Source organism: Thamnophis sirtalis, unplaced genomic scaffold (genome assembly GCF_051295495.1).
Source record: "Thamnophis sirtalis isolate CommonGarterSnake01/CBP01778 unplaced genomic scaffold, rThaSir2_p1.2 scaffold_12, whole genome shotgun sequence".
NCBI lineage: Eukaryota > Metazoa > Chordata > Lepidosauria > Squamata > Natricidae > Thamnophis > Thamnophis sirtalis.
This window is the reverse complement of record NW_028261392.1, coordinates 23,143,664-23,171,057: the sequence shown is the minus strand read 5'-3', so window position 1 is coordinate 23,171,057 and position 27,394 is coordinate 23,143,664. Positions and strand designations below refer to the sequence as shown.

The 27,394-nt window shown below is 35.7% G+C and overlaps 1 protein-coding gene across 11 annotated transcripts in view; it reads right to left on the bottom strand.

Moving 5' to 3' along the window:
- Positions 1 to 27,394, bottom strand: part of MBNL2 (muscleblind like splicing regulator 2) — a 60,761-nt gene continuing 33,367 nt past the window's right edge. For 4 of the 11 annotated variants that reach the window (XM_014064563.2, XM_014064570.2, XM_014064564.2 and 1 more), the window contains 3 exons: positions 26,906 to 27,059; positions 22,047 to 22,082; positions 1 to 2,772 (listed from right to left, as the gene is read on the bottom strand). In XM_014064563.2, the coding sequence (XP_013920038.1) occupies positions 2,645 to 2,772; positions 22,047 to 22,082; positions 26,906 to 27,059 (318 nt within the window). In that variant the 3' untranslated portion in view covers positions 1 to 2,644. Of the gene's footprint in view, positions 2,773 to 17,604; positions 17,700 to 21,161; positions 21,892 to 22,046; positions 22,083 to 26,905; positions 27,060 to 27,394 lie in introns of those variants that run through there. The other 7 variants (XM_014064566.2, XM_014064571.2, XM_014064567.2 and 4 more) reach the window with 5 other exon arrangements.

Below are 27,394 nucleotides of genomic sequence, written 5' to 3'. Positions count from 1 at the left end.
CAAGTTATAATGACAAATTTATAAGTAAAAACAAAAGTTGCATACATTTTTCTCGCAGTTCAGATGAAAATAAATGCAAGATTACAACATGTTTTCCATAAGATTTTTGGGTGTACTGTATGTGTTCCTCTTTAAATGATTAAACTACTGTTAATATAAACAACATTTAGACATTTGAAACACAAAATTAATACTGAAAAATAAAGTTATTAAAAATAAATTAGTAGATCTGTCCCTTAGAATAGGCAATGCTGCCAAACCCATTTCAATTTGAAAAGCCTAAGTTAAAATACTGCAATCATTTATAATTTTCATAAGGGAAAATGTTTCCAATAATTATGCATATTTTAGACAAATTTTTGTTTAGAAACATTAATTTAAAAACTATATATTTATGTGATAAATGTGCAATATACAAAACATTGAATGTAATGTATTTGGTACAACCTTCCAAACAAATGAATTTGTGTACAACTGTTTTGAAAATCAATGCAGTTTTGAAAAAGTAAATATTAAAATGTTTTGCCCCTATGTGTGCTGTATATGATATAGTATACAGCTGTATATAATACATTCTGTATTTAATATAGCTGTATTAAACATAACTTTGCATTTCTGTGACATAAACTTTTAAATAAACAATTAAAAGAACTAGTTTCTTTCTCTTTGTTGTAATCTTTTTAAATTTTATTTTAAAAATATGGCAGTAGTAACAATGAATTAAAATGAAACTCTTTTTATATCCTTTTGTATAATTTCCTAATCGTCTATATTAAAGTCACTTATTAGCTTTTACAGTGACTGCACTGAGCTTTGAGTTGAAATAGAATTTAATATAATCTTATATAATCTGAAGCCCCATTTATTTAATTGGGAAGAAGTTATTTTATAACAAATGATTTTTGGTAACCTGATTGCAAATCTGAAAGCTGAATCACTTGGCATAGATTCAAATATAGACTGCAGTGTCACTTAAGTTTCAAGTTTTATGTGACAAAATTTAGGCACTTCTGCAAAGACTTCTTTAAAAAATATTCTCTCTTTGTAAAATAACATAGTCAAGATTTTTGTTAGGGGTATGAAAATCATACTGTGCAAAGGTTTGATTTAATTCTAGAATGTTGTGATTCCATATAACTTCTCCATACATATCCCAAAGCAGCTTGTGTGCATTGCTGCAATTTGTGCTTTACCTCAAATCGGGTGAGGAACTATTGGCCTTTTTATGACTTGTGGACTTCAATTCTCAGAATTCCTGAGCTAGCCATGCTGACTCAGGAATGCTGGGAGTTGAAGTCCATAAGTCATAAATGGACAATAGTTTGCCACTTTTGCTTTAGATCTGGGGTGTCAAACTCACAGGCCGTGGGCTGGATGCATCATGCACGGGCCACACCCACTCCCAGTTTAGCAAAGGGGAAAAAAGTCACAATATCTCACATGACGGTGTGACACCACAAGTTTGACATCCCTGATTTAGATCTTCTGTTTCAGCTTCATCCAATTGACTGTGCTCAACCTAGGTTTCTTATGACTCCCTGGATTCCCCAACCACCCGCCTACCCACAGCATGATCATTGGCTATGGTGGTTGCACCATAGAGAGGAGAAATCCTACTTATCCGAAGGACATCAAGCTACCCTGTTTCCCTGAAAATAAGACCTCCCTGAAAATATTTAAACACATGCGCAGGCTGTCCCCATTTCCTCTGGTTGCTTGCCTCATAAAAAACACAAGGTGAGGAAGCGAGGCCGGAGGGGGGGGGAAGGGAGGGGGAACATGCCGCATGCAACCCCCCTGCCCTAATGGCCGTTCCTGCAACCCTAGCCACCGCACTCCTTCTGTCACGCTAATGGCTGCTGCAAAAAGAGTGGCAGGCCCAGTGACACACCTCACTGCCGCAGCAGCACAACACAGCAGCAGCCATGAGGTGACCATGCTTGCCGCCTCCTGCATCTCAAAAATAATAAGACCTCCCCAAAAATAAGGCCAATCGCTTATTTTGGGGGTCTTATTTTCGGGGAAACACGGTAGGAAAACTACTCTGGAACTTCTAGTGGTGATTTCACCACCGCATCACTTATTTTGTCACCAAACAATCATCATAGTGCAACTAGTGGCACTGATATCCCAAAGTATTTTGTTTTTAAATTCCTATGACCTACGTCATTGGAACCAGATTCTCCTTTGCAGCATTACAGAGTACTTTTGAAAGTCCAGTTTCAAAATAATTTCTCTGTGCAAACTGGGGTGCAGGGAGGTCAGTTGAAGAAACATGCAACCAAAGCAACAGCTCCCATGGAAAACTATTCATGTAGTTAGATTCTGGATTTAGTGGCCAATGTAAATCAGTTATTGCTAACATTGAAAGAGTCATAAAACTGTGAACTCTGCGATACATGAATGGGACTACTTACATTCACTATTTTATGGTGGTAAGACAATATTCCTAAGAAGTAAACAGTGTTATATAAAACTTTTAAAAGTAAAATATTACCCTTTTATGTCTTGAACCATCACAGCTGGCATCAGGTAGTTAACTAGATTAGTTTTGAATATACTAAGCATACCATCTTAATATTCATATACGATATAGCAGCACTAGCTCTTAAGTGTGTTTTGTCCAGATAAATAAACTCTTTACTCAGCATGCAGTTTGTGGCAATTCTGTTAAGGAAGAGACAGTGTTGTATGTACAATAACAATGCTTTGCTGTTCTCAACAAGGCCTCTTGACATTCCATTCCATTCCTGTTCACTATTTCAGGATTATCTGTGACAAGAAAACAAAATACCGATGATTTTCAATGCAATATTTAATTGGAATATTTAATTCTACTGGAACAATTAATTTTTATCAATGCTACTACTTTTCTATTTTTTAAATAGTTTAAAAATTCTACATAGCACATAGAAGTGCATTCACTTCACTTCATTTAGGATTTTTACAAGTTAAAATATATATTGCATGCAAATTTTTAACAACAGTAATGTTAATTAATTTTCAAAGAGCATCAGAAACCAAACCATGGATATTTAATCTCATCTTATATGCTAAATGTTGTTTGGAAATAAATTGCATATTCAAAAACAAAGCACCTGATTTGGATTTTATTTCAGAATTATAACCACTTTTCCTTGGATTTGATTGGACTGAAAAGGCTGATTTTTTTTCTTACAAGTTACAATTAATTAACCTCAAAACAAAAGACTGATATAACTTTAAATGATTTTTAGAACATGTTTTTAATAACTTTTTGGATTGCTTTCAGATTGTTTTATTGTTTTTTTAAAAAAAATCTGTAGTTTGAAGTTTATATTCTAAAGTCTTGTTATGTGTTCACATACACTATAAAGACAGAATTTGGAATAACCTAGGACAGTCAATATATCAGATTGTAATCATATTTTATAAAACTGGATCAACACATTATCCTAAGAAACGAACCATATAATTTAATACTAAAAATAAACACTTGCTTCCCCCTCCCCTGGTATGTGGTTTTTTAAAAAAATAATCTTTCTTAGATCTTTTAATCAAACTGTTTGCATGATCTATATGTGTTTGCATGTTTGCGCTAATATGGTGTATGTGTGCAAGACAAATAATTTACTAACACAGAAAAGTATTAGTTGAATGTTTCGCTTCATTTTTTGCCTGCAATAAACCTAGCCATTGCAGTTTATGAACCAAAATTTATGATTTAACATAGTGTGTGAAGATCTGTGCCATTTTGGGGATTTCTTTATTCTTAAACAACAAGGAAGAAGGCTGCTGAAGGAAAGCTAAAATAAGGAAGTGTGGTGTATTTTTTCCCAACTTTGATGGAGAAATATAAGGGTATAAAGTTGTGGTTTTAGTGTATTATTTTTAAGTAATTTGTAGCTTGGTCTGCAATTATATATAGGAATCTGCCAAACCACTGAGGTAATTTCTTGCTTGGCGTGGAAAAAAATGAAACTTTGATTTTAGGTTTTAATGATTAGATATGTCTGTTCTTATAACAATGGCAAGTTTATACTATGTTAAAATAAAAACTTGAGTTTTGATGTTATTATCTTATTCTACTGTGCCAAAGGGAATTGGAAGTCAATGCCTTTACTTTCTTTTTCCTCCTTTTTCTACACTTTTCCCTTCCCTTTCCCTTCCCTATTTTTCCTACTATTTTTTTTGCATTTTACATTATAAATTAATAAAAATATTATAAAGGCATAAAGAGAGAAATTCTTGAGAAAATGAGAATGTATAATTACTTGATAGACATTCCAAAGAAAAATTTTTATTCTCTGAAGATAAACTGGGACAAGTGACTTAAACTTAATGAGTTAATTAGAATTAGGATAGGCTTTTATCAGTCTGATATATGTAATTGAAAGTTTTAATGTAAAGTGGTTTGAATATCTATATATATGTATATCTATCTATATCTATAATATTAAGGGATTCCTAAAGCTTGTAAGATTTTATTGAAATTGTATTTGAAAATGTCTGTTAATAGGTAGTTAAAAAAAGATGTATTAACTTAAAATTTTTTAAAGTCTTTAAACAAGAAAAATATTCTATTGAGGATAACTTGGAGTTATTTAAATTTAATTAGTGAATTGGAGTTGGATTTTCATTAGTCTAATCTATGTAATTGAAAGAAAGCTTTAATGCAGCTTATGTTTTGTTTGTGTTTATAACGTGAGTTTGAAAATGGTTTTTTCTTTCATGTATGATTTTTGAGTAATTTTTAAAGCTTGCAAAATATTACTGAAAATGAATTTTAAAGTATGGATGTTAAGAGGCAGTTTAAAAAGATATATTAAAACTTACTGATTTTGAAAATGTTTTTAAAGAAAAGTATAGTGTTTTAAAATGGATGAAAAGTGTTTTTTTTCCTCTTGAAAAGGGTTAAAGAATCTGAAAGAATATAGTGAATTTAACATAAATGGTAATAGTTTATAATGTTTCTAAGGACTATTAAGTGCAAACAGAAATATATAATTTCCACAGCAAGGAAGAAAAAGCAAGGATGGTTAAATTGATTGCTCTATTCAAAGAAGATAAAACATGTTTAATTATGTTTTTTATTTGGAAATAGCTTCTGGATTTTGTGCTTGTGATAAAAAAAATAAACTTTGATTTTGGTTTTGCTGATTAGATAGATTTGTTGTTATAGAAATAGCTAGTATATATTAATGTGTAAAAGTAAAATGTTGAGGCTGTAATATTATTATCTTCTACTGAACAAAAGAGTCAACACCCTCTTTCCCCCACTTTTACCTTACATTTTCTTTTCCCGTCCCTTTTTCCTTCTCCTAGTTTCCTTTTATTTTTTATTTTCTTTTGTATTTAATATTTTGATAAACTAAAAAAAATGAAAACAAAAGAGCAGAAAGATTCTTACTCACTACAGAAACATTTGGAAACTGTGATTTCTGCCAAAGGAGATGTCATAATTACCAGCTGAAAGTGTGTCCTAATGTCCAAGTGTACTATATTAACTCTTTTCTTATTCTCTGTAAATAATTGCATATAATAAATTTGCAGAACTATGTCATTTTAAGAGCTATGGTGGTACAGTGATTAGAATGCAGTATTGCAGGCTAATTCTGCTGACTGCTGACTGTCAGCAGTTTGATTCCTTCTATTCTGACCACTCAAGTTTGACTCAGCTCTCCATCCTTCCCAGGTGGGTAAAATGAGGAGCCAGATTGTTGGGGACAATAGACTGACTGTGTAAACTGCATTGAGAGGGCTTTAAAGCACTTTGAAGTGGTATATAAGTCTAAGTGCTATCGTTATTGCCAAGTGCTATTTTTAACTTAATATGTAGAGGTTGTGTCAAATTTCATTCATCAAAACATACAATTTGACCATGGGAATCTTAACTTTTGCATATAACCAAACACTAGCACAAGAAATTTTCTTATTGCACTCCAAGACATAATTAACACCTACGTATTTGTGGTGGTTAAGAGTATGCAAAACTACAAAAAAATATGATAAACCAGACTGATGATGCACAACATGCAGAATGGATGGAGAGCAGGATTGTGTGAACTATTGTATATGCATATTTTGCCTGAGCATGGATCAGGAATACACATACATGGTCTAAGCAGAGATCTTGAGCAGACATATTCCTGGGTGGAGAGTAAAGGAAAGATAATCTGAAATAGCAGAATACATAAGTTTGAACAGAGAGAAGGTGGGCTGGCTAGGTATGACATGGAACAAGGGGATATGCCTAGCAGTGACAATGGATAGGATGGGTCTGTGCAGTAGTGACAGGAAGGCACAAAGCTAGAGGAAAGGAAGGTTGGATAATTGGGAAAGGATGGACATCTTTCATTTGGGGGCAAGTTACTGATTGACTTCCTGAATTATATAGGCACTTATATCTTTTGGACATGTAATGAAAGTAGAAATGCAAATTGAATATTAAGGCTGGAAGGCGTCTTGGAAGTTTTCTAGTCCCATTCCCTGTCCCAGGCAGGAGATCTTGCACCATCCCTGACTAATGACTGTCCAATCTTTTCTTTAAAACCTCCAGTGATGGAGCACCCATAATTCTGGGAGGCAAGCTGTTCCACTGGTTAACTGTTCTCACCATTAAGAAATTTCTCCTTAATTGCAAGTTGGGTCCCCCTCTGATGAGCTTCCCCCCGTTGCTTCTTATCCTACCTTCAGGTATTTTGGAGACAGTCCATTGAGTATTGGAAGATGGTTTTCATATCACCCCTAAGTCTTCTCTTTGTTAGGCTACTTCCGTTAGTTCCTTATACAGTTTAGCCTCCAGGCTCCTTATTATCTTTGTTGCTGTTCTCTGCACTCTTTCTAGGCCTTGTATCTTTTTTGTATCATAGTGGCCAGAACTGGACAGAGTTTTGTGTCATCTTACTAATGCAGTATAAGGCAGTAGTATGACTTCTCGTGAGCTTGACACTGTCCCTCTGTTGATGCAGCCCAGGACTGCATTGGCTTTTTTGGCAGCTGCAACACACTGTTGGTTCCTACTTAAGTGATGGGACATCCCTCCCACAATTACTACTGGAGCAAGGTATCACTTATTATGTAGCTGTGCATTTGGTTTTTCCTGTCTAAGTGCAGGACCTTATTATTCTCACCAATGAACTGCATCTTTTGTTGACTAGGGCCCAATATTCATGAACCTTCTGAATGCTGAGTCTATCTTCTGAAATGTTAGCAATTCCACCCAGCCCGGTGTCATATGCAAATTTGATGAGTTCCCCTTCTGGTCCCTCATCTAGATCATTTATGAAGATGTTGAAGAGGAGTGGGCTCAAGACAGAACCTTGAGGTGTCCCATTATATGTTTCCCTCCATGTAGATATACTATAGTTCCATTGAGAATCACATACCGAGTGCGGTAGGGCAGTCAATTGTGAATCCATGTGGTGATTGTGATGGTGGTGGTACTATCTATCCCACATTCTTCTACTTTATCAAAAACAGGCTGTGGTCTATATTATAAAATGTCGAACTGAAATCTAAGTATACTATATCAACAAATTTTCTTCGATTCACTAATTTAGTTGCGTTATGGAAAAAAGCCAAAGATTTGTTTGGCATGACCTGCTGTCTTCTAGAGATCACCTTATTCATTTCTAGGTGCTTATAAATCCACTGCTTGATTACCTTTTCCAAGATTTTCTCAGGTATTGATGTTAAGATGATTGGGCTGTAATTTCCTGGATCTAAGGTCCATGAACATGTTTTGTTAAGACAGTGTTCAAAAGTTTTGGACCTTCATATAAATTTTAATTACTTTTCTATTACATGAAATTTAATCTGGAGAGTACAATTGGATTTAATCCACTGAAAAGTCCATAATTTTTGTTACTGTTTGCCTATAATTGCCTACAGGCAATCCTCAATTAATGATAATTTGTTCACTGGGTGTTTAAAGTTATGACAGTGCTGAATGAGGAGACTGACAACCAGTCCTCAAAGTTGTGGCTACAGCAGTCATGTAATTGGGATTCAAGTGATTGGCAACTGGCTTACAATTTTAACAGTTGCAGTGTCTTGTAGTAGTAGCCTTGTAGTATCTTGTGTGGACTTCTCAAAGGGAGAATTGCAATAGATCTGTGAAAGTCACATAATCTTGTATAACAGGAGCTATCAATAGAACCACAGAATCAGAATTGATAATAATTTGAGATCTAGTCTGATTTGCATGCCGAATTCAACATCCACTATGACATCTTGACAGATGAATGACTATCCAATCTGTTTAAAGACCTCTAGTAAAAAGAACAAAATCTCATGTTCCATCGATAACTTCCCCTATGTTTAACCTCCTTCCTTCTAATCTAAATTCATTTGCTATCCTTCTGAAGCAATTAAAAAGAAATCCATTCCTTCTTTTTGAAAGTCTTTCAGATATTTGAAGATTGCTATCATACCTTCCTTCAGTTGCCTGTTTGGGTTAAACTTACTCAGATCCTTCACCATTCCCCAGAGAGCTTGGTTTTCAGAATTCACCATCTTAGTAACTTTCATCTGGACTTGCTTCCAATTTGATTTTTGAACAGTGGTGCCCAGAAACGGGCACCGTATTCCACAAGGAATGTGGTTCAATGGAATAATTATCCCCTGTGATACATGCTTCTATTAAAGCAAATCTTTTCTGAAAATATGGATTGCATTTGTTCCCCTCCTGTTATGAGGTACCACATTTGATGAGCTGTCAGTTTTGAAACTGGCAGGTAGTGGCCACCTGAGCAGATGAGGGAATAAGCAAAAGCAGGTAAGGCAGACTTGTATGATGCGGTCCCAATCCTAGCCAGGTGTCCTGGTCTAGGATGCACCAGCAACTTCGGAGAACAGAGCAACGATGATCTGCTCAGCTACTCAGGTAGCAAGGACAACACATCTCCTTCAGCTGTATCTGTATCTGGGACAATGGTGGGCTGCTGCTGTTTTGGACCAGTTCAAGCGAACCGGTGCTTGCGATCTGCAGGCTATGCTGTCCTAGCCTTGCTTTTTATGCTGCACGCATGCGCACAGGGCACACATGCGAACAAAGCGCATGCGCGGAAGGCCAGGCACATGCATGGATGGAGGGTGCACACATTTTCAGGGCTGGGTGAACCAGTTATTAATTTATGTGCTGCCCACCTCTGATCTGGAACTACCCATATTTTTCGGAGTATAAGACGCACCCAGGTTTTGAAGAGGCAATTTTTTTTAAAAAGTAGGGAGGTAGATAGAGGGATAGAGAGGAAGAGAAAGAGAGAGAAATACAGTAGGTAGGTAGGGAGAGAGAGAGAGTAGTTAGGTAAGTAGGTAGGTAGATAAAGGGATATATATAGAGAGAAATCAAGAGTGAGAGAGAAATACAGTAGGTAGGTAGGGAGAGAGTGTAGATAGGTAGGTAGAGGGATAGAGAAAGCGAGCGAGCGAGCGAGAAATACAGTAGATAGGTAGGGGGGAGAGAGAGTAGGTAGGTTGGTAGGTGGATAGAGAGAAAAATAGAGAGAGAAATACAGTAGATAGGTAGGGGGGAGAGAGAAATACAGTAGGTAGATAGGGAGAGAGTGTGTGTAGATAGGTATGTAGGTAGAGGGAAAGAGAGAGAAATAGAGATAGAGAGAAATACAGTAGCTAGGTAGGAAGAGAGAGAGAGAGAGAGAGAGAGAGAGAGAGAGAGAGAGAGAGAGAGAGAGAGAGAGAGAGAGAGAGAGAGTAGGTAGGTAGATAGGTAGATAGAGGGGAAGAAAGAGAGAGAGAGAAATACAGTAGGTAGGTAGGGAGAGAGAGAGTAGGTAGGTAGGTAGATGTTTCCAGGTGTATTTATCCATGTGCTGGAGAAGGAATCGCTGACAACTTGTAGCACCTAAAACTTTGTTTTTGCTGGCACAGCACTTGACCAATGCAATTCTCATCAACCACACTAACTAAAGAACTTTCCGAAAAGGGGTGGGGGGGAGTTTTTGCACTCTGGAAACCTCCCCAAAATGGTCTGTTTTTCGCGAAAACAGGCTCTTTTTTTTAAAGGCATGAATAGCCTTGGGGGGGGGGGCTTGCAGAGTGCTCCTGGGGGGGGGACAAGCCCATTTTTTGTCAAAACAATTTGCATGCATAGCCTTATGGAGGCTTATAGAGTGCTGCTGGGGGCTGGGGGGTGGGAAATGCCCCCCCTTTTCACTCATTTCTGCCCTCCCCAGCCCCCAGGAGATCTCTGAAAGCCTCCATAAGGGTATGCACGGCCATTTTGGTGAAGGGGCAGGGCTTCAGGAGGCAAAAAATGCCGTATTCGGTGTATAAGACACACCCAGATTTTCAGCCTCTTTTTAGAGGAAAAAAGGTGCATCTTATACTCTGAAAAATACAGTATTTCAGAGCTGTTGATAGGATTTTGCTCTCCATCAAAAAGAATTCTCCACCAGAGAGAATTCTGCTTTGTTCTCTTTCTGTGACTCTATGACTTTATGGCTTGCACTGGCTTGTGGAACTCTCTAGTGTTTGAATCCCAGATTGACACAGTTCAAGCTAGTTTTATTTCTGCCATCTTGCCTCTTTTCCTGAATCTGCACACCACAACAAATGAGAACTGCAGTTCTGTTATGTTCCCCCTAAATAAAGGGAATCTACAGGGCCATTAAATTATTGAAGGGATTTGTTAAAATTCTGAGTGAAAGGATGCAAAAGGTCACGATGAACACAATTTGGGCTGTGCAGTGCAGTTTTATGTTAAAGAAGGATATGCAGACCAAAGCTTTGCTGTTTATCAGGTCATTAAGAAATGTATGAATGTGAGAAAGTTGTTGATTTACATAACGTATTTGCAAATAAGCTTGAATTATGGAATGAATTGTGTGAATTTGGAATTGAAGGTTGCTTGCTGTATATAAAAACAGTATCTAGTGGAAGTAAAACATGCGTGAGAACAAATTGTCAGTTCCCAAATGTAGCATACTGAAATATTTAGGCTAAAAAAATATGTTAAGACATAGCAATTGTCCCAGCAAGTTAAGATTTAATGCTGGGCTTATTGGGAGCAAATAGGAAAGTGTTTGATGCCATTTAATATAGTTTCATATATGCCTATTGATCTCTTCTCCTATAGCATACGGGTGAATATTAAAAAGAAATGTTCTAATGTAAATAATTCTAGAAATTTCTTATATCTCTCAGCAAATCCTAAGTAAGTTACACAATTTCATACTTGTTTTTTTCAATTACGAAGATACAAAGGAGTAAGTTTGGCATTACACAGACAACCAAGAATTTCGTGACATATTAAATAAATATACTACGGTATGAGTTTTTAGTCCAGCATTTAAAGAATTCTAGTGCTGGAGGCTAGAATCCAGAGGAAGGTAATAATTAAGATTAATTGGAAACTTTAGATCAGTCCCTATCTCTCAGTCAATCTATTTCACAGGCTTATTGCTTTAAGGAAAAATTGGATCTTGAATTCCTTGAGCAAAAGTGAGATACAAATCTCATGAGCACATGAACAAAAAAAAATTCTCAGTTATACAGCCACAGTGGCGCAGTAGTTAGAATGCAGTACTGCAGCTACTTCTGCTGACTGCCGGATACCAGCATTTCGATTCTCACCAGCTCAAGGTTGACTCAGCCTTTCATCCTTCCAAGGTTGGTAAAATGAAGACCCAGATTGTTGGGGACAATAGGCTGACTCTGTAAACCCTTTAGAGAGGGCTATAAAGCACTGTGAAGCGGTATATAAGTCTAAGTGCTATTATTATTGCTATATTGAGATATGATAGGCAAATATGAATACATATTCATCAGTTTTGACAGTGCAGAAATGAACAAACTGTGATATGGAAATACCATTAAATATGCTTGTAAAAGAATAAAAAGAGAAACAAAAAGAGATATTCTTATTAGAACTTTACAGACTACCTTGAAAGGTAGACATATGGATATAGCTTTCCTATTTCAGATGACCAAGCATTTTGGATACTGCTGTTATAAACAAGATAGGTACTGCTAAGTCTAGGGCAGAAAGCTGAATCATAACAACAATGATCTAAATCAAGGATAGAAAAAGTGATACTGTGGCCCAAAGGAAATTCTGTATATTTACTATTGTTTGATGAGGAACATTCTATAGTAATGTACATCAACTAGATACAAATCCATATTCTTCCAGACTGTCTACAAAAATATAATTGGAGAACTTATCAAAAATGTTGTTGAGATTATATATACTACATTCATATTGTTGCACTACTTAACCTATAATTCTGCAATTCTGTGCCACTACTTTTTACTTGATTTTCACATTTCCAAAACAAACAAAAAAATGACAAAAAAGCATTACTAAGAACTCAAATATTTAAGAGTTTGAATATTATCACATAAATTAATAGGATTAAAAGTACATAATCTAAACTAGTTATCTGTGGAGAAAAAAATGTACTATCAATTTATTTTATAATTTGAATTTAAAACTACTAAAATGACTATTTGCCACTTAATTTAAAGTAATGTTTACAATAGAGCTATATTTCATATTTTTCAAAGCATCACAGAATTTTATTTTGAATTTATGAAATTGATATATCAACATAAATGGGAAAAGTTACTTCTTTTTTGTGCAATATTTACTACTGAGAATTATAGTTAGGGATTGGAAATGTTAAAAATAAATGATAAAATAATAAACTATTATAAATAAACTATACAATAATAAAATAAATTGCAAAATGCTTTAAAATATGCATGACATGCTAACCAAAACAAAAATACAGAAGTCATCTAACTAGTTTAGAAGTGATGTTGGGGGAGGTATTTTTACCCAGTCTTCTATATCCTTCCCATTTCAATCTCAGTTCTCCTTAATGAGGCCGGTTGTAGCATAGGTTACCTTAGTAATATCAAAACCTGTAGTGCATTTATTAAGTGAACAGATATTTTAGATTTGACATATATTCTGGATTATAGTCCTGCCTACAGTTAATGCTGCAGTGTTACCACATTCCTGTCTCAGCAAATAAGAAAGTCTGCTCCAAAGCATCAGAACTTTGAATGCACAACAGAACATATGGACAACAGACAAAATCTCTTGCACATGGAAGTTTCTTATTCTGTATAAGGAACTCTGATTTAACCATGGCCCTTCTCTCAAATTCTCTTTGGACAGCAACGATGATTTCTTAATCTGTTTCCTGTGATGGATATGTCTGGTTAGGCTTAGCAAGGTTCACTAGATTGTGATCTCCCTCTCTAACTCAAGGAAGGATACAAATCAGCATTTGATATCTTAATGGTTTGTTTAGGTTAGATATTTACCGTACAAATTACTGATGATGGATTCTCTGTGAAAATATTTTAATTTTTTTTTAACAAAACAACCCAAAATAAAATCTATGGAACAATTTGAAAGTTTATCAACGAACTACAATATAAATTGTGTAAAGCTGTAATTTCCATACGATGTAAACAGACCTACCGTATGTACTGTTACAATTTAGTGTCTACTCATCTGTTATTTGCCTTATTATTTCAGAGAAGTACTCTTTCTGTAGACAAGGGGAACATGAAATAGATGACACGCCGCGATCAGCAGCAAGAGTTCAACAACTAATAGTCTTTCTTTGTACTGGAGCTTAGAAACTACAGGTATTCTACAGTAAGCCAACCAACTTCTTTCTCTTTTTAAGCTTTCGTATTGATTGTCAATCACAGTATTCACTATATCTTAGTATACTGTTTGCTGGTAAAGATATAATTATTAACATTATCTGGAAGGTGCATACATAACATGTGCGCGAGTGGTGGGTTGCTCTTACTGTCACTACCGGTACGCTGATTACACGCTCACACATTCTGTTCGCACATGCGCCTGACTTGCGCTGTGCACGTGTGCGCAATCCACTGCCCCTGCAACAACCAGCTGATTGTTGGGGCTCGCGCAGGCACCGCAAACTGTGCCCGAGTGCGCAATTTTCCGTTTGCCATAAAAACAGGTATAGAGCGTGGGTGGGCAGGCGGGCCAAAAGAGTCACCATACTGGTACACTCTCAGCTGCTCCGGGCTACTACCGGTACGGCCGTATCAGGCCGAACAGGCAGCAACCCATCTCTGATGTACACAATGTACCACAAACCATAGATAGTTGTGTGCACAATTTTAGTGGCTTCTGTAAAGCATGAAGATTAATTTATATTAGGAATGCCCCTGGTTTATAATGCCTTCTAAGCAAACAAATGACAGAACTAACGATAGTTCACAAGTTGTATCTGCTTGCAACAGAAGTCAGCAGTCTAATTAGCAGGCACTGGCATACTTCTTATTTGCTCTAAAACACATCATGTGTTTTAGGTTCATGTGAATTTGTTCACTGTGTCCTAGATGTAATTTTGCCCATGTTCAGAAGATTTTCACTCTCTATAAGACAGATTCTAAAAATTGACAAGTAACTGAGACTAAAGGATTAGAATAGAATAACAGAATTGGAAGGGACCTTGAAGGTCTTCTAGTCCAATCGCCTGCTTAGGCATGAAACCCTACACCACTACAAACAAATGGCTATCCAACTTCTTAAAAACCTCCAGTGTTGGAGTATTCACAACTTCTGGAGGCAAGTTATCCACTGGTTAATTGTTCTAGCTGTCAGGAAATTTCTCCTTAGTTGTAAGTTGCTTCTCTCCTTAATTAGTTTCCACCCTAACTTAACCCCTGAGATATTGGAACACTGCTATCATGTCTCCCCTAGTCCTTCTTTTCATTAAACTAGACATACCCAGTTCCTGCAACCGTTCTTCTTATGTTTTAGCCTCCAGTCCCCTAATCATCTTTGTTGCTCTTCTCTGCACTCTTTCTAGAGTCTCCGCATCTTTTTTACATTATGGCGACCAAAATTGTTGGTAGCAAATTGTGCAATTATCTAATACCAGTCAGATTTACTAAGCCGATTCTGGATTTTGAGATGGAAAAAAAATGAAACTTTGACTTTGGGTTTTACTGATTATCTAATCAGTAAAACCCGAAGTCAGTTTTATTTTTGTTATTATAAAAATTTCAGGTTTGTTATTATAAAAATGGCTAGTATATATCAGCATGTAAAAGTAAAAAAAAAATATGAGGGTGTAATGTTACTAATCCATTCTACTGCGCTAAAAATAGTCATTTCCCCTACACTTTTTCCCCTTCCCATTTCCCACTATTTTAATTTTCTTTTGTATTTTACATCCTGATAAACTTAATAAAAATGTAACTGACAAAACAGGTGTCTACTATTCAATGACTGAGCATGTCCTGCATGTCGATTTTTGAAAACAAGTATTGTTCTATGACACTCATGAAATAAAAAATTACTTTTTTAATATAGCATGAATTCACTTATATGTATAATATAACCTGTGTTTCTTTAGTGCTTGTTTCATGTGCATATCTTCAGAATGAATTATACAGTATCTGAATTTCACATTCTTTTACTTTTCTTGGATACTCTCGTGCAAGAATACTGCACTGATCCTCTACTTCAGTACAGTTAAATTACCTAATGTTTTTATGTATTACTTTATGATTCACTGATTAAGAAAATAAAACTGGAAATTAGTTGTTGACATTTGACATTTAACAGGATTCATAAGGAAACTTCTAAAAACATAGTTAACTATATACCTGTCTAGATTCTGTTAACCATTTGTAGAAGAGTTGGGTGGGGGTGTCTCAGTTTCCTACTAGCGTTTATATGGCAGATATAACATTTCTTAAACTCATGTCGGAGCATCCTGAAGGCAAAGAATTCTGACAAACTCTAATGTTTCTAAACCTGGAACCTGTCAGAACCATTTTCCCTCCCATCAACTAATTTAGACTGTCAATAACTGTTCTATCTCCCACAGCATCCAATACAACTGATGTTTCCCGGATAGGAAGCGAAACATCTTGTTTTTCCTCAGAAAAATTAGTCCAGTTGCCTTTTCAAAATAAAAACCACTTTTGATGTTGACAAGCTCTAATTTGAAAGAACAAGCTGTAATGCTTTTGTGTTTGGATATGTAAAAACTTCTCCCACGCATTCACTGAGAAGAAACACATTTAGAATAGCTGTACATATTGTCAGTTTAGCACTTTTCATTGGCTTTGGTTTTGTAAAAATAGATTAATTTCATAAAATGTTCCAGAGATAACTGATTAATAAAAAATATACAGCGCAGTCTTAAGTAGTATGATAAAATAGGGCGACACAACCAATACATATCCTTACTTTCAGTACTTTAAAAGATTGAAAATGTGAGCTGTTTCTTTTGTTAATCCACTCCAAAGAACATTTAATCCAATGAGAACCCAGGGAAAAAGTTCCTTATGTAATTATTCTGAACATGAAGAATGGGAACAGATGTTTTCTAAAGCTCTTTTTAATAAAGTTCTCATAATAATGGTACTTCAGTGTTCACTTGGACTTCTACTGCTACTACTAATAATTCTAACAATCTTTTCAATTGTTTCATTAATTTAGAAGTATTCCTTATACACTGTGAGAATTTGAAGGAAGGAAACAGCAAGAACATACAGCCAGAGGGAATGAAAATACAAATGCAGGTCCAATCAGGAATTGCTTCACTTCCATTTTGCAAAAATGAAAAGGAATAGCCTCTCTAAGCCTCATTAGGTTTATAGATAGGAATTATGTCTATTAATGTAAATATATAGAGCCGAGGTGGCGCAGTGGTTAGGTACTGCAGGCCACTTCAGCTGACTGTTATCTGCAGCTCAGCGGTTCTAATCTCACAGGCTCAAGGTTGACTCAGCCTTCCATCCTTCCGAGGTGGGTGAAATGAGGACCCAGACTGTGGGGGCGATATGCTGACTCTGTAAACCGCTTAGAGACGGCTGAAAGCCCTATGAAGCGGTATATAAGTCTAACTGCTATTGCTATTGCTATAACTGCTATGAAGATTACTTTTACCATGAATACAAGCAGTTAAATACAGAAAGAAAGCAGAAAGAAAAGAGCAATATTGTGAATGGTTATTAGGCACGATTCTTAGGACTAAATAGAGCTGCCATGTTTAAAATGCTAAAAAGGTGGGGGGGGAGCTATTAGGTAAAAGAGAAACTCTTAACTCTTTGCTGCCACCAAGTGGTCATCCATAAGTTTGCAGCCCACATTAAAAATCCCATTGAATCTTGCAATTATAGTATGTATGCAAGCATCCGTAAAAATACGGTACGTAGAAATGTTCCTTAGCCTCAATCTTTTTAAGTCTGTTTTTGCTTTAAAAGGTTAAATAATTAATTACAATTATAGCCTGGAGGAAAGATAGTTAATATGTAAATTTAAACGTTAATTGGATGATAACGAAATCAGCACTAAAATAGCTACTGAGCGGCTAGGCTAGTATCAGACACACGCACACACCTACAAAAAAAATAATACACAGAGAGCCACATTACACCCTTATTTGCCATAAATGTTAACTCTAAATAAGTGCAACCTGTCCATAAATATTAGTTAAACAATTATTTCAAAGGAAAGTCTGATGGGTAAAAAAACATGAAGGAAAAAAATTCTCTCAAGAGAATTTTTTTTTTTTTAAAGAAATACCAGCACTCATTTAGAGTTTGGGATTTGTGAAATGAAAGAAAGCTTTAAAAGAGGCAAACCTGATTGGCTGAGGCTGCTGCAGCGAAGGGAACACTTGCTGTAGGAGCTGTTGGTGCAGAGACAGTGGCTGACGAAGCGCTGTGCATCATGGAAACTTTCAGGAGGGGAGCCAATGAAGCGGTGTGGGTAGCGTTATGGCAATGGAAGTGGAATTTTTTTGGCATGGTGAATATCAGAGCAGCAAGCCATCATATGTTAAACCAGCAGATGGCATGCAATCACAATGCAAAGCAAGAAAGCATGGTAAGAGAAATAAAACAAAAGGGAAAATAGCTTATTACACGTACAATTTAAAGGAGTCATAGTTATCAGCAATTCCCAGGAGAAAAAAAAAGGTGTTTTAGGTATTTGCTAACGTTATCCAAGTATTGGGTAATGTTTAGGTATTCTTCCTATAGTTTCAATAATATTTGAAAAAAACCTGGTGCGTGAATCTTTTTGGAACTGTGATGGTCTAGAACAGAGATTCCCAAACTTAGCAACTTTAAGACTTGTGGACTTCAACTCCCAGAATTCTCCAGCCAGCAGAGCTGGAGCAGAGCTGGAGCAGAGCTGGCTGGAGAATTCTAAGAGTTGAAGTCCACAAGTTTTAAAGTTGCTAAATTTGGGAGCCTCTGGTCTAGAAGATGATCTAGTTCTGAAGTTACCCTATCTCATGCTGTTCTAAAAGCTCCTTCCAAAAAGAAGGAACCAGGGGAGCCTTACTTGAGGAAGAAAGTCAATGTATTTTTGACACAGTATTATTATTTTTTTGAAAACATGTGCTCTAAGTTGATTTTAGTTATCAGTGCATGATGATTTTCTCATGAAGCATTCACCACCATCATCTCCTTTTAATGAACCCATGATCCCTTGCGGGGTGGGCAACTATATGCAGCCGAGTATTTACTGGCTGGATGCCCTTCCTGTCGCCAATGCAGTTATATTCAGCAGATATATTCTCAATGTGCCCAGAGAATGAAATACGGTATCTGTCTCTACCTAACATCAAACACACACAGCCTCCTCATTTTGAGGAGAGATCTCTACCTCTAGGCCACCACACCACTCATGAAATATTCATCCTCCTTCCAAATTAGCTTGTTTCATTGGGATGAGGAACAATTTCCCTGCTTTTTGCCCCACCTTTCCCCTATATAAAACTTGCCTGTCTGTTCTTTTAATCCTTCTCAACATCTTCACATAGACAGCAATGACTAATGGAGTAAAAGCCACAGGGAGTCCTTTATCTTTTTTTTTTACAACACCTTCACAAGCAAGTTTTTTGTTGCTAAGGGTTACTGTTAGAAATTCTGCATACATCCCTACAGAACAAAACAGTGCACAATCCACATGTGCTTTTCTGCTTAACTTCCACAAGAAAGCAGGTAACTTTATACAGAGAAAAGGACATAGAGTGTATGCCATAGATGCAACTACACACTTTAATACACTGCCATCTACTGGCTGGATATTATTGTACTGTTGCAAAAAATACATGAAAAATGTATTCCAACAGTTACCTTTCTATAATTTTAATGTGGGTTCCAGCAACTGCATCACTAACAAAGAGGAAGTTACTTTGTCTTGATACATGATCCTTTTTGAAATAGTGCTTTTTGTCATCTTCAGGCAATATGGCCAGCTTATTTTTAAACCACTGAAAACCACATTTCAGTCTAATTCTGTCTGCTTTTTTATGTCACTACATGAATAAATTGTCTACTAAAATAAAGGCTGTTTTGTTATCATTTTCTTAGCTTATTTCTGAAGATTCTGATTCAATTTATTATGATTCTATGTTCTATTGAACATAGCATAACTTGTGTTAATGTGCATAGGATTATGATGTATCTCTCTAACTGGCTCTTTTGCTGGGTAATTCCCTGTCATTTATAGGTCCTGCTTTCCTGGACAATTGTGCAGGACCCAGAAGCATTACTGAGCATGTCAATCTTGTTCTGCTTCTTTTATACTACCATTTTATTCAACACTGTTTTTTACCAACATTTGCTGAGGCTGAACAATGTCTAATACAAATTTTTGCTTCCAACAAATTCCTCTCTCCCTTTTATTTCTTAGCATTTTGTATCAGTTTCCATCACTGCCTTTGCTATTATTCTAATTACCTGTTTCTTACGTAGGTTTCTGCACTGTCCATGAATAGGTTCAGGATTAGTGGTGGGATTAAATTTTTTTCCTACCGGTTCTGTGGGCATGGCATGGCTTGGTGGGCATGGTTGGTGGGCCTGGCAGGGGAAGGATACTGTAAAATCCCCATTCCCTCCAGATCAGCTGGGACTTGGGAGGCAGAGAATAGATGGGGATGGGGCCAGTCAGAGGTGGTATTTACCAGTTCTCCAAACTACTCAAAATTTCCGCTACCGGTTCTCCAGAACTGGTCAGACCCCGCTGAATCTTTGTCCAGAATGTTTTCTCAGAAACAAAGCAGAAGAGGCTGACCATGTTTTCAGGAATATTTCTCAACTTCTTAATCTTGACTATGGCCCTCACATTCTCTGGGAGCCTGCCATTCAAAGATTTACTGGGTCCAACTCTGCTTGGCTTCTGAGCATGTGCAAAGTCTGCTAAATCCCCCCCCCCATCTGTTTCACCATATATAGTTTACTTATGAGGCACATAATTAAGTAAACTATATATATATATACATGGTAAAAACTCTGGTAGTGACCATATAAAGCAGAGATCTCCAAACTTGGCAATTTTAAGACTTGTGGACTTCAACTCCCAGAGTTGTGAGTTGAAGTCTACAACTCTTAAAGTTGCCAAGTGTGGAGACCTCTGGTGTAAAGGGATAGGTTCATGTTTCTTTGGCAACAAAATATAAGTTGTTCATTATTGCTTTATTCTTTTTTTGACTTCCTAGTAGTATATATCTATGAGCCGAGGTGGCGCAGTGGTTAAATGCAGCACTGCAGGCTACTTCAGCTGACTGCAGTTCTGCAGTTCAGCTGTTCAAATCTCACCGGCTCAAGGTTGACTCAGCCTTCCATCCTTCCAAGGTGGGTAAAATGAGGACCCGGATTGTTGGGGGCAATATACTGACTCTGTAAACCGCTTAGAGAGGGCTGAAAGCCCTATGAAGCGGTATATAAGTCTAACTGCTATTGCTATTGCTATTGCTATGAGAAAATAGTGTTAAATAAAGATAGCAGAAATTGTATTCCAACCTCTTCTTTCTTCCCAGGCTGTTTGGGTAAACAAATATTCAGAGTTCACTATTTCATGAGCATCTTCAAATAGTTTATATTTAAAATTCAAATATGAGTTCAATTTTTTATTACATTCATGAATAGTATTCTAACATAATGGCAACCATTTGATAAAGATTGAGGTAGTTCATTTTATATTGTAATTTCCTAAGAGTGAAGTTTCATTATTATACTGAAGTAAAAATATAATGAACTTCCTAATTTTGGAAATGGAAAAATGTAGCCATTAAAACAACCTGAATTTGATTTCCTATTCTCTTTTGACTTTTGTTTTTATGTGTGAGTCTTTGTGTTTGTTTATGTATATTTGTGTGTGTGTGTGTGTGTACCCATTCAAATACACATTCACATTTATGGTCCTATAAGCACAATTTATTTTATAATGCATTAGATGTAACCTAAATACTATCTAAAATTATTTTATACACTCAACAAGGAAAGTAAAGATTATAATAATTAATTTTGATTAATTTTTCCTTATATAAGTATAAAGTGGCATATGAGAAAGTTGAGGGCATCTGGGAAACGCAAATTAAAACCTTGATTTTAAGGCACAAGTACTAAGGCTGAAAATTCAAACACCACCCTTATAATGTGATTACTCAAAATTTAATTGAAAAAGGTTTGTTAGACAAATGGCTAAATTAGAAAAGGGAAATTTTCTAATGTTTCAAAATTTAAAACTATACTGCTATATATCATTAAATTAAAAGATAATTACTTCTTAAAAAGTACTTACAGAACTGCAATGTTAAATAGCTTTATAATAGTTTCAAATGAAACATATTTAATGATTATTTTTTTTCAAAATATTAAGATAACACTTCTGGGAAATACTGATAAAAACTTTTTTTACAACACAGCGAAAAAGAAAATGTAGGCATACCACTATGAAACTTCAAAATACTAATGAAGTTAAATTGCTTTTTTCAATAGTTTGTCACACAATAATGCTCGCATTATAAAATATACGTTAAAAAAAGCAAAAGCACACTGAACTTCATGATATAAGTGCATTTTGCAGTAGGGTTGGCATTGCAAATGATGATGCATCTAAGTAGCCAGGTTTTGTTTCTTTTTTAAAAAATAAAAATAAATGTCAAATGTTTTAACCATTCGAGCGAAAATTCAAAATAACCATTTATGTCTAATTTACATTTTAATTCTCCAAACAAAGAAAGGTAGAGAATATTATTAAAAAGAGATCAATAAATAAGGTTGAAACCTACCAATACTGGTAGCAGGTGTCATGCACAAAACTGACCCTGTGTCATGCAATGGTAGGTGAAAAAAAGGTGAATAAAGGGAAGAAACAGGTTAGCTGTTTAGAGTTAACATTCGAAGATCCAAGCATCTCAAGGAAAAACCAAAGTGAGTTAAACAGAAGTTCAAAAAGGCTATTCATAACTTCACTGCTATTCTAAAACATTTCATTTCTATGTACACATCTGTATAAATATACATCAAATGAAATTCTTTACTACAGTCAATGATCAGATGTTATCAATATGTTACGGTATGTGTCATAATCTTCACAGCAAACATTTAATATTGAACAATGGGACATTCTCATTAAAAATAATTCAGTTTGAATAGAATGTATAACAATAATTGTTTTACAATGTGATCTCTATTTCTCTCAGCCTGGTGTCATCTGCAAATATATTTTAGTTCCCCTTCTATTCCCTCATCTAATTCATTATGAATTACTTTAAAAAGTACTGGGCCTGACAAAACCTTGGGGTACTCCTTGCTTACTTCCCTCTATGTAAAGGTAGTTCCATTAAGGACTACACATTGTGTGCGATTTGTCACCATTTACAAACCCATCTGGTGGTGATGCCCATATTTTTCTAACTTACTAAGAAGATGGTTGTGATCTACTTTGTCAAATGCCTTACTGAAATCTAAGTATACTATGTCAACAGAATTTTGCTGGACCACTAATTTAGTTACTGTGTCATAGATTGAAATGAGATTTGTTTATCATGATCTGTTTTTGACAATCTGTGTTGGCTGGCTTCTGGTTATAATTTTGCTTGCTTCTAGGTGTTCACAAATCTGTAACTTATCTGTCTTTCTCACGATCTTCCTAGGTATTGATGTGAGGCTGATTGGTCTGTAGTTTTCTGCATCCATTTTTTCCCTTTTTTGAAGATGGGAATCACATCAACTCTTTTCCAATCCTCTGGTAGTTCCCTGGTGCTTCAAGATCTTTGAAAAATATGGTTCAAAGTTTCCGAGATCACATCTGCCACCTCCTTCAGAACTCTGAGATGTAATCCATCTGGTTCTGGTGGCTTGAACTTATCTAGGGTGGATAAGTGTTGTCTTACTATTTTCTTGCCTATTTTGATTTGTACTCCAGTCTGTCTTTTACTGTTTTGTTCTTGGTAGAGGTTGGGCTGTTTTTTTTTCTTTTTGTATGAAGACAGATGCAAAGAATGAATTAAGCTGTTGCCCATCACTTCCTTGCCATCTTCTCCCATTAGTGGACCAATTGAATTTTTTCTTGTTTTTTACATGTTGAAAGAAACTTTTTTTTATTATCTTTGATTTTTGTTGCAAGTGTTAGTTCATTATGAGCCTTAGTTTTCCTGATTTCACCTTTGCAGATTCAGGCTATATGCTGCCATTCTGCCTTAGTTATCTGTCCCTCCTTCCATTTTTCAAATACTAATCCTTTTTTGTCTTAAGCATCTTAGTATTAAGCACCATTCAAACTGACAGAACTCATATGTATCAAACAACTGTGCACCAAATGTGTATGTACAGTATTGTTAAAATATTGTTTCTAGAATATTCTGCTTGTTAACATTAGTTTATTTGGGACCTTGTGTCAACCTGCAAGTTACAGTTTACTATTATCTACATAAGAAATTGTGAGTTTCATATTCACATGTTGTTCTCTTAATGGCATGATATGCTTTTCTTTTGAAGTCCCTTTTATGTTACAAATACAATCAGATCAGAATTTGATGGCTAGATACCTATGGGTTATTGCAAAAAGCAATCTGTGTGTGTGTGTGTGTGTGTGTATATATATATATATATATATATATATGTATGTATGTATGTATGTATGTATGTATGTATGTATGTATATATGTATATATGTATATATGTGTGTATATATATATATATATATATATATATATATATATATATATATATATATATATATATAATGTTATATTTATGCTGATAAATAAATAAAGGGAGACTAGTATAGATCTATTTCAAGCTATTTAGCTCTCATCAGCTAGCCATACTCTATGTTGGGAATCGAACCTGTGCTCTATTGCCTCTCAGGCAGATGTGTTAACCATTGAGCTACAAGGCCTGATAAGGAGTCAAGCCTTGTAGCTCAATGGTTAACACATCTGCCTGAGAGGCAATAGAGCACAGGTTCGATTCCCAACATAGGGTATGGCTAGCTGATGAGAGCTAAATAGCTTGAAATAGATCTATACTAGTCTCCCTTTATTTATTTATCAGCATAAATATAACAAATGTAACAAAAAAGGCAACAGTAAAAAATATTGGGTTTCTGTCTGGATGGTCTCTTGTGACGAGCCGAAGACAGAGAGTGGAAGTGTGACCTTCCTCCCATATTTGGGCATACCAGGGGTTGTGACTTTATATATATATATATATATATATATATATATATATATATATATATATATATATATATATATATATATATATATATATATATATATATATATATATATATATATATGTTTTTATTTGTGCTGATAAATAACTCTTTATTTGTGCTGATAAATAACACAATGACTCTTGTGACGAGCCTAATGACAGAGAGTGGAAGTGTGACCTTCCTCCCACACTTGGGCATACCAGGGGTTGTGACTTTAAGTATATATATATATATATATATATATATATATATATATATATATATATATATATATATATGAATCATTTACCTTAATGTATGCAATAGACACATAACCATGGACAGAGAACTGATTCGGCATTGGTGATTTTTATTTTAAAGTGATAATTTTTTTAAATGCCTCCATTGGAGTATAAGGGAAGGAAAATGATGTTTGCTGGGAAGGGAAATCATGGGGCAGATTAACAGTAGGAAAATAGTTTTCAAAAACGTTTAAGATCCCTCTAGCAAATATTGAAATGGCAGATAAAGCAGGAAAAAGAATGAAGATAAGAATAAGACATGTAATTTAATTTACAGTGATAGAAGATTCTTTTAATCTTATTCTGTGCTATTGCCAGGTTTCATAGCCTTTGTGAAACTTTCTCATTTGGCATAATACATGGGGCCTTAAGTTATCATCAAATGTTATAGTAGATGAACAGTGTAACAGATCTGAAATAGAATTTTTCCTCTGGAAAGAAATAAAAGAATAGCCTTCTGTATACATCAGAAATAGAGAAAGAGAGGGCAAGCCAACCTCACAGGATAATTGTTTAGAGGAAAAACAGAATAAGAAGCAGAAGCATAATATACAGGCAGTCCTCAACTTACAACAGTTCATTTAGTGACTGTTCAAAATTACAATGGCACTGAATAAAGTGATTTATGACCATTTTTCACAGTTACAACCTTTGCAGCATCCCCGTGGTCATGTGATCAAAATTCAGATGTTTGGTACTTAGTTTGTACTTATGATGGTTGCTGTGTCCTGGGATCATGTGATCACCATTTGTGATCTTATGACCCTGGGGAAACCAGATTCACTTAACAATGGGGTTACTAATTTGACAACTTCATTGATTCACTTAACAATTGTGGCATGAGATGTCATAAAATGGGGAAAAACTCACTAACGAATGTCTCATTTAACAACAGAAATTTTGGGCTCAATTGTGGTCGTAAGTCAAGGACTACCTGTACTCTGTCTTGGGTTGTAGGAAAAAAGGCAGGATATAGTAACAACCACAAAAGCAATTTTTCCCAGTAAATCTTAAAATATTTGCTATGTTCCCCCCCCCCCAAGTTCTTCTATGTAGAAAATATCTATATAGAACATATATTGTTCTTCAAAGATACCAAAGAACTGAGACAAGACCCAAAGGTGCTTTTTCAGGAGGCAACTGGACTTTCTTGTTTTTTCTTTGAAGATGTTTTGAGGAGCCGAGGTGGCGCAGTGGTTAGGGTGCAGTACTGAAGGCCACTTCAGCTGACTGCTATCTGCAGTTCAGCGGTTCTAATCTCACCGGCTCAAGGTTAACTCAGCCTTCCATCCTTCCGAGGTAGGTGAAATGAGGACCCAGACTGTGGGGGCGATATGCTGACTCTGTAAACCGCTTAGAGAGGGTTGAAAGCAGTATATAAGTCTAACTGCTAACTGCTATGTTTTACTTCTCATCCAAGAAACTTCTTAAGCTCTGACTGGATGGTGGGGAATGGAAGGATTGATATTCCTTTCAGGCTAAATCCTTCCATTCCCCACCATCCAGTCAGAGCTGAAGAAGCTTCTTGGATGAGAAGTGAAACGTCTTCAAAGAAAAAACAAGGAAGTCCAGTTGCCTCCTGAGAAAGCAGCTTTGGGACAACCATGACCTGGATGACTGAGAATCTCTACAAACTCAGACAAGAACATGCCTCTTTCCAAAAGACTGTTTGGAAGACCAAGGTTAATCAAATGGTTCAGACTGAAAAAAAATTGATTCTCTTTTACGCACTTCTAAACATTTTATACCGTGTTTCCCTGAAATAAGCTCTTGGCCTTATTTTCAGGGAGGTTTTATTATTTTTGACGTGCAGGAGGGAGCGAACGTGGTCATCTCATGGCTGCTGCTGTGTAGCAATATTTTCGGGGGGTAGGCCTATTTTCGGGGGAGGGCTTATTTTAGCGCATGCACTCAAAAGCCCAATTGAGCATATTATCTGGGGAGGTCTTATTTTCAGGGAAACAGGATAATATTCTTCGGAAATATTTTTTTTATTTTTTTTTAAAGTGTTGTCAATGTCCCCCAAGAGATGGCAGAAAGACACAATTATTCAGATGAAAGCACAAGGAATGGGATTGCGGGGAGCTTTTTTATCCAGAGACAAAGGAATCAAAATATTTCTTTACTTCTAAACAGAACTCACCTGTGGGAATAAATGATGCATGTTGCTGCAACTGTGCACTAGCAAGGGCCTGTTGGTAGTGCAAGAAACTGGGATTAAAAACAGCACTGGCACCATTGTTTTTCTCAAGTGCTTGTCTCTTTGGTAAAGGATGAAGGACAGCAGGTGGAAAGCCCTGTGAATTAAATACACACATACACACACAAATACAAACACACACACATACACACATGTATGTATATATCCATATATATCTATATACATAGATTTATATCTTAAATGAGGATTGTGTAATTATTGCAGCTTTTTCAACATTTGAAGAAGCCTTGCCATGCTCCAAAGGCAGCAGTGTAAAATTTTATTATTACTGGTAATTAATGCATGGCACAATTAAACTAAAATTATAGAATCATAGTAATTAAACTAAAAAGAGAGAGCCTAGGGAAAATATATTAGCTAGAGTTTAAAATATGACTGAAGCATTATTTGCAGTTGTTTCTATTTATAAAA